The sequence below is a fragment of the Pinus tabuliformis genome, chromosome 7, assembly GCF_031772625.1.
Source record: "Pinus tabuliformis cultivar Carrire ecotype Pingquan chromosome 7, CPIR1, whole genome shotgun sequence".
NCBI classification, from domain to species: domain Eukaryota; kingdom Viridiplantae; phylum Streptophyta; class Pinopsida; order Pinales; family Pinaceae; genus Pinus; species Pinus tabuliformis.
Window position 1 is genome coordinate 1,729,728,951 of NC_142293.1, and position 8,740 is coordinate 1,729,737,690.

At 34.6% G+C, this 8,740-nt stretch overlaps 1 protein-coding gene across 1 annotated transcript; it reads right to left on the reverse strand.

The window, feature by feature from the left end:
- Positions 1-1,307: 1,307 nt before the first annotated feature.
- On the reverse strand, positions 1,308-6,220 carry LOC149255252 (trihelix transcription factor GT-3b-like). The gene is made up of 2 exons (XM_089460411.1): positions 5,711-6,220; positions 1,308-2,333 (listed from the first exon to the last, which is right to left on the reverse strand). Exons 1-2 carry the CDS (start codon positions 6,086-6,088, stop codon positions 1,755-1,757), a joined length of 957 nt encoding a protein of 318 aa, XP_089316537.1. The 5' UTR covers positions 6,089-6,220; the 3' UTR covers positions 1,308-1,754.
- Between the last annotated feature and the right edge of the window lie 2,520 nt (positions 6,221-8,740).

Sequence of the window (8,740 nt, forward strand, 5' to 3'; positions counted from 1 at the left end):
TAACCTTATTTGAGCCGAACCTGACCTTGAACCCAAACCATGTGACTTAGATTTATACTCATAACCTGAACTTCAACCCAAACAATGTGACTTAGATTTATACTCAGAACACACATTAGGCAATAATATATCCACAGTAACCAAGTATCTAGCAGCATAGACAAAAACAGAGGCTACACATTAGAACAGGATATCAGTTCCTTATGGTCCAGAGTTTCCACTTTCGGGGGTTGAGATTATGATTACAGTATTATTTTCGAGTATTTTAACGAGAAGTTTCCCTCATAAGACAAATTAAGGTTAGGCGATTCTAGGTTAAGCTAGAATTAACCTAGAATGTGCACACCTTGCTGGAACCACATCAGAAACAGGTCCTAGGCAATTCCTAGACAAATCCATGGGCTCAAATTGGGTCACTTCTAATCAAAATCCAAGGGCCTATTTTGAAATTTCGAGAATCCATATATAATTCTACAAGAAAGAATTGGTTCCTAACACAATCCAATCACCAACTAACGAGTAGACTTGATAGCCAGATTAGGAAAAATAGATTCAAAGATCATCACTACACTTTAGACACGGATATTGGCACTCCATTTAAAAATTTCATATAAGCAGCAGCAGCACATAATGAACCCCAGTAAAGATTACAAAAATGAGCAAGCACAAGTTATCTCATCTCCAATAAATATTTGAAAGAGATGGTTCAATATCAACTGTTCTTGCAGTCAAAAGGTTCAAACAATGGCAGCCATGTCACTTTTCAAGGCTGCAAGAAATTTGGGCCAGTGGTGATCCCAGATTAACATAGCAATTAAATACAGGGCCATAGAATATTTTCACGCACAACTTTCATTTAAACTAGTACGAAATGCATTAACGTGTTTGTAATACTGTGCTTTGAGCATTGTGTCCAAATTCCAACAATTTGTTTCAACCAAGGGACCTTCATAGAAATCCATGGAGACAACACACTAAAAACCATTAGATGTCGCACAGAAAATGTAAGGGGCTCACAAGAAATATAATTGTACCCCTCGAAGAAGCAATTTATCAGAATCTCAACAATAACATCTTAAGTCAGATTCCAACCAACTTTCTAGTTCAGTTAATGCACTATTCAGCATAAGCTTCCAAGCTCCAATATATGTACAATGGTTACACTGAAGTATAAATGGTATCTGAAACATTATTCATGCAAATCAAATGTTACTTCTCTCATGATATATCATTTTTCTAATAACAGAATTCAGATGCTGCAGTCCGCACAAGATGCATACTAAACCATCTATGCTAAGGCACCAAAGTTGAGAAAACAAATATTAATTAGTACAACTAAAAAAGATATTGCCAACTTGTAGACTTCAGTCTTGACATCCATTTCAAAGAGCAAAGCTCTGTGAAACAGTTTAAGCAATGAGCCCAACTACAGTATACAATCAGAACCCAATGATGAATTCCCATGGAAAACCCTCCAGTTACCTATCCTTCTAATTAAAATACAAAGATTCTTTGAAGACTTGTGATTCACTCTAATGGTTATTTCGCTTTTGCTTCTGCCGCTTCTAAAAGTCAGACTACCTCTTTGCTTATACGACCTGTGTATTCTGTATCAAATTAAACTGCAGGTAACACCCACAATTTAAGTTGTGGGTAGACCTGCATGTTAAATCGCTGTCAGAACCCATAAACTAATTGTGGGCAGAACCTTCTAATATTGCAGGAAAAGAGAAGTAATTCCTAAGAATAATTTACTATAGGTCTTCACGAATAAGTCTGTTGAGCAAAGTGTGAAGAAGGGCATCTCGCTTTTCTGCACGTCCTTCCTCTCTAACACGCCTTTGCTCTTCTCTCTCTCTCCAAGCCTGCTCCATGAGTATACGTTCTCGTTCCAATTTGTCCACAGCTTGACGCCAATCTTGTTCAACTAAACGCCTCTCCTGTTCTCTCCTCTCAACATACTCCCGCCACTGGATTTCAATACGCTGCTGCTGTTGGAAAAAATCCTGGAGAACTTCTTGCATACTATTTGCCCGACTCTTCTCAGCAGTCACCCTTTGACGTTCACGGTCAGCCTTTCTTTTCTTATTCCTGACAATACGTTCATCTTCACTGTCTTCTTCCTCATCTTCCTCATCATCTGAATACTCATCTGAGGACTTCTCCCCTTGTAAGCCTTTCAATCTCTTAAGCTTTTTCTTGGGTTGATTGTTTCCACCCTCAGATTCCAGCATCAGTCGCTGCATGGTATTGGCACGTTCTGTGAATATTGCATGCAATTCATCAAAGAAAGGGCATTGCCTGCCATTTTCTGGATCTGAAGTCTCTTTACCCTACACAAAAGAAAAATGTAATGAATTTCATAATGATGTGCTCAGATGACAATATGCTATTGCACGCACACAAAATATTGCACTGCTTATTGGCATAAACTAAATATTCAACTCTAGAAAATTGCAGATACCAACATAGTTCACAGATGACAATATGCTATTGCATATCCACAACATATTGCACTGCTTGTTGGCATATTCAACTTTAGAAAATTGCAGATGCCAACATAGTTAAGTCTACCCTAATGATTAGTATGCCACTACTATTGCATTCAACCATTTCTACCAATAACCATCGAAACAAATTGAAAATAATTACAAAACCAAACATATATTTAATATTTTCACAGTATGTTCATCCACCCAAATATCATGCTATCATTGATATTCCATATTAGCATTGTTATAAATATAACCGCAAGAAAAAAATTCAAAATTATACACATAAACATCCTCTGAATACTAACAAAGCCCTGTATTAATTTTTTAAGTTGTCTTTTTTGGTAGCTAGGCTGAGCACTGTATTAATTTACTCAAATAATAAATATTGAGTATATCCACTGAGTAATCAGAGTGATAATAACTAATGTTCTTGCAAGGTATTCAAACAAATGTTGTATTTCCTATTCATTTGAGACATTGGCATGGATTTAAGCTCCAAATTGATAAAAGGAACCAATTGATTTCTTAATCAGATCTTCCATATAACTATTTGAAGAAGCCAATACAAGCTACAACAATGAACAGCACACTATGAGGGATAAACAGGACGTCCTACTAGGATCTCCAACCGACGCATAATTTACTGAGTAATTCCAATGCATATCCATGCAAACTTTTAAAAGATGAAGTCATCAAAGAAACCGAAAGACGCAACAAAAAACTAGATCGGCGAAAAGAAAGCCTGGACAGTCGAGTCCGAGTCCTAAACACCAAATTGTCCTGACATAAATAATTTCATTTCATAAATAGGCAAATCAATACCTAAAACTAAGTTCCTTTAAGAGGAAGACATTTCCAGCGACACCGAGCTGGAATTCAAATTTGCAACACGCACTCGAGAAAAATAATAATAGATATAATCTTTAAAATTCCACACATCAATCTGATCAAAAAGTTAAAACACACCTGACAAAAACTTCACAGGCTTCTATGTGAATGCGGCCAGGTACAAGTCCTGGGTAAGTTTGATGGAAAATATACCCCTCCAGTTGCATCTCTTAGCCAAAGGTAGATGGATCGTAGAGCAGATCTTGGATAGAGTTTCTTATCCTCTCCAGTGAAAAAAAGGGAATGTGCGCACAAGCCATAAAGCTTACTCATGCTATCACTAGCTTTTATGTGGATGCGGCCAGGTGCAACTCCTAAGTGATTTTGACGGAAAATATACTCCTCCAGTTGCATCTCTTAGCAAAAGGTAAATCGATCGATCGTAAAGCAGATCTTGAACGGAGTTTCTTACCCTCTCTACTGTAAAAAGGGTATGTGCGCACAAGCCATTCCATTGAAACTACACCGGAGTAGAAATACACAACTAGGTCCTAAACATGGTGTTTCCCCTCATCAGGGGGGCATGCAGCTCAGTAGTAGAGGAGCCCATCAACATGAGAAAATCCTGGGTTCACTTCCTACCCTACCCATTGTTTTCAGAAGTTAAAGAACAACGGTTGTGTATAGGAATTCCCAGACCTGGGTATAAATGACTTATGTGACTTAAGTGGGGATGTTAGAATATATATCCACAGCTGCACATGACCGCCCCTCATCAAGAGGAAATGTAGCTCAGCGGTAAAATGACTTCAGAGAGAATGTTTGAATACAAATCCTTAGCAGATTAGCAGTAAAATGGCCAGGGGCAGGTCTTCAGTTCCATTCCTAACCTCTCCCAGTGTTTTAACAAAACCATATCAATTCTAAACACACCCACATCAAGAACTCGATCACACAAAAACGCACACCAAAACCCTAAACCAGCGTGCTCAAATGCTAAATACCATCACTGCTACATTTAACAACTTTCCAGCACAACGACATTAAAAATCCATTAATCACATCCACAGCAGAACAAAAAAATCGACTGGCATACCCACATGCTAAAACACAATCCATGCTGAACTAAATTTACATCAAATTTCAGCACAACCACATCAAAGATTCATTACCTACATTCACCACACATTTAAGTCTAAGCTGGCACTCCCAAATGCCAACACGCCATTCCCAGTGCATTTAATCCGATTTTAATGCAGTCCCACATCTATAAAATCAATGACAGAGACCCTTTTTCTATGAAATCTAAAACTAGCAATACCCAAATGGTAACATCCCATTCCCAATGCCCTGAAGTCTCTTAAGCACACCCAAAAGAAAAAGATTAAACTAATTTTAAAAAGAATAAAGGATAAAATATACTGCTAACACCACTTGGACCAATTTGACCTGTTTGACATGTGTTAAGAGTCAAGACCCTTTGATGACAGGGGGAAACCAACTCCTGAAGGTCATAAACATTTCACTGGACCAACTTGACCTTTTGGACATGTGTTAAAACTTAAACCCCGTCGATGACAGAGGAAAACCAACTCCTCAAGGGAAATATCTCCTGAAGGTCATACACATTTCCCTGGACCAACTTGACCTCTTGGATATGTGTTAAGTTAACCAACTCACGAAGGTCATACACAATTGCCTTGCAACACAAACAGAAAGCTCTGCACCGACAAGGATTGAACCTGGACTGTTTGCATAACAGAGCCCCATCCCAACCACTAAGCCACAACCCCACATCAAAAACCCAATGGTAACAAAGCAGATTACTCATATCCACAGCGGATTACAGGTTAAACTCCCATACCCGAATGCTAACGCATCATTCCCAGTGCATTTGAATTGATTTTAACCAAAACCCAAATCCGAATGAAGCAAGTACAGAAATCCATACATCTACAACGAGTTGCCTTGAATTCTCAAACTGGCATGCCCAAAAGGCAACATGTTATTCCCAATCCCCTAAACTCAATCCGCGCAAACCCAAAGAGAAAACAATAATAATAAATAAACCAATTTGAAGCAGAACACCATAAAATACACAAATTACAACAAAGCAGATTACTGACACCCACAGCAGATCAAAGGTTAAACCAGCAAACCCAAATGTTAACGCATCATTTCCAATGCATCTGAATTAATTAAAAAGGAGATCGAAATCAAAAAACGAAAGTCCTACATCTACCCCAAATTGCCATGAATTCCAGAATAGCATACCCAAATGGCAGCATATCAATTCCCAATGCCTTGACATCAATTTCAAGCACAACCAAATCAATATCTACATACACATAATCGCATACGTAGATTAAAAGGAAACTAAAGCATACCTTGTAGCGATTGACCAAGTTCTTCCACTTGCATTTGCACTGCTCTGAGCTCCTCCTGAAACCCTTCTCCTTCATTCTGGAAGAGATAAGCTCCCACAGAGTCTTGTTCCTCTTTGTTTGAGTGAAATCCTTCTCCAGCTCAGCCCTGATGGCAATGAATTCCTTGGTCTCTGTGAATCCCCATTGAGGAATCCTATCATCCTTCTTGAGGCTGCTGCTAAGACCACCACCACCATTGTTTGTCACAACGTTGCTATTATTAGGCCCACCAAGGTGATCTCCAGATGAGATTGCCACAGTGGGAGTTAACTGCAGAGGCAGGGCGGCCATCACTCCCAATCCCATGCCTTCAACCTCTCCGCCACCGCCCATCATCATTTTCGCTCGTTTTCTTTTATTGTTTCTCGACAAATACTAAAACTCAAACTCTCACTCGAATGTCTGAAACCTCCAGTGGCCTATCGATCTATGTAATAAAATTTATTGGCGTGTGGATGTGGGATTTTAATGGCGGTGAGGAGGGTATTTATATTTTATGCAGTTTGGATGTTTGACGCGGACAAAGCCGCGTTTTTCTTGGCGGTGTGAACGCGGAGAGGATTACAGTTGGATTTTGGGTTACTTATCTCCATGGCCGTGTGAACGCGGAGAGGATCAGGGTTGGATTCTGGGTTAATTATTTTCTATTTTTTTATATTGTTTTTAATAATTTCGGCGCGACCGCGTTGGTGTGCGCCATAGCGTGGAAAAACCAACTCTGATCAATGTATGAATGACAACCATTGCCCAACCCATTTCAAGGTCCCCCAAGAAAACCCTAAAGTCTCATATAGAAGTTTCCTCCAATATATTCTTGTTCTCAAGTTTGACCAATGTGAATACAACACACAATTTTATAAGTGTTAGTAAATGTGGCTTAATGATAATCAATAAATATGGTAGATTTCTAATGATATGATTTAGTCAAAAGTTTAATTTAAATAATCATTATGGTCTTGATCATAGAATTTTATAATTTAAATCATTTTAGTAAATAGTTATCCTCATATATTATTAAATCTACTTAAAATTATAAAGTGGTTAGAGGATGGTGGAGCAATAAAAAATATATTTTTTAAAAATTATTAGTATTTATAATTAGAATCATAAAGTAATTGGAGGATAGTGAATCATTAAAGATGAAGATTGGATGGTAATTTAATTTGAATAACTATTTTTACTCTGGTTTAAATTATATTGAAATTTAAAAAAAAAAAAATATTATTATTTATAATTAGAATTAGAAAATAATAAATTACTAAAAATGACAATTTAATGGTAATTTAATTTGAATAATTATTTTTACTTTTCCATCGTCTGAATTATTTAAACTATATAGAAATTTAAAAGTTTTAATTTGATTTTGTCATACATTGATGAATAAATTAGAATGAATAATCAAAAATAAGAATTTAAATTCTTAATAATAACTTAGTTTGGATAACCACTTTTATCTTTTAGTTATGGTGGACTAAATCATTTTAAATGTAAAACACTTTTAATTTGAATAACCATTCTTATCTTCCTATCATCTAAGTTGTTTAAATTATATAGAAATTTAAAAGTTTTAATTTGATTTTGTCATAAAGTATAATAAATTAAATTAGAATAAATAATCAAAAATATGAATTTAAATTCTTAATAATAATTTAGTTTGGCTAACCACTTTTATCTTTTAGTTATGGTGGACTAAATCATTTTGAATGTTAAAAGCTTTTAATTTTATATTATTATTATAAAATTAACATTTGTTTGTCATTACACATCATTAACTATGATCATAAAAAAATATTGTAGATATCGGTACAATCATTATATTATTCGTTAATAGATTATAGTGGATGATAAAAAAATGAAAATTCAATGCTAATTTAACTTGGTTTCTCACTACCCTCCTCCATTCATGATGTCCTCTACTTTGAGGATAATCACTATCGTCCTCCAATCACAAGGTAGTGAGGTTCAAGAATAATCACCTTGTTTCCTCAATCATGATACCCGTGGTTTAAGGATAATCACTATATTTCTCCAATCACAAACCTCTGTGATTTAATGATAATCACTAGAATTCTGTAATCACAAAACCCTATGGTTTAAGGATAATCATTTCCACCCTCTAATCACAAGATCTTCTTGTTTAAATCAATTTGAAATTGAAAAGATCTTGTTTTTGCTTTTGTTGATATGAAGTCAAACATTTATTTTTCATGATATCAATAGGCGTGTTTACAATAGTATGAAGAAAATGCACATAAGTGATATTATAGTAACAATTAATAAATGGCAATAAATGACTAGCGACAAGAATCCAATAGTGCTTAAGAATTTGAATAGTGATTTAGTTTGGATAATCATTATAACTCCTAAATTTTCAACCATCTTGAAATTAAAACTTTTAATTTTGTTGCAAAATTAACATGTATTTATCATTGAGCATCATTATGTGTAATTTTACCAATATAAATTGGTATAGTTGTAACAATAATTAATATCTAATAAAAAAGACTAGGGAACCAAAAATAAAAAAATTATAGTGATTTAACTTGAATAATTGTGATTGTTTTCTAATCATGAAATCATGTGGTGTATACTATCTTAAGATTAATTTTTTTTACTTATATTATTATTAGTATTATTACAAAATTAACATTGGAATGTTATTAAACATTAAAAACATATATTTATAAAAGTATAAATAGTTATTTATTGGTAGAATTATAATAATATGCAATAATTAATTAATTATAAGTCTTTTAACATAAATACCTAACAATACTTTAGCATAATTAATCATTATTATTTGCTAATCATAATATTTAAGTTATAATTAATTCAATTATTAAGTAATATAACAACATTGTTTTAATTAATAAAAATAGAAATCAATTTACATTGAAATTTAATATATCATTTTTTCTTTGAAGTAAGAAACAAATTTATAATAATCAAAATTAGTAACTTTGTTTTTATGGATACAATGTCAAGATCTTG

What these genes read in the sequence shown, in the direction of transcription:
- LOC149255252 (XM_089460411.1), bottom strand. Translation starts at nt 6,088, where the DNA reads ATGATGATGGGCGGTGGCGGAGAGGTTGAAGGCATGGGATTGGGAGTG. An exon ending in ACTTGGTCAATCGCTACAAG is followed by an intron (nt 2,334 to 5,710) that starts GTATGCTTTAGT and finishes TCTTTTGTGTAG; the next exon opens with GGTAAAGAGACTTCAGATCC.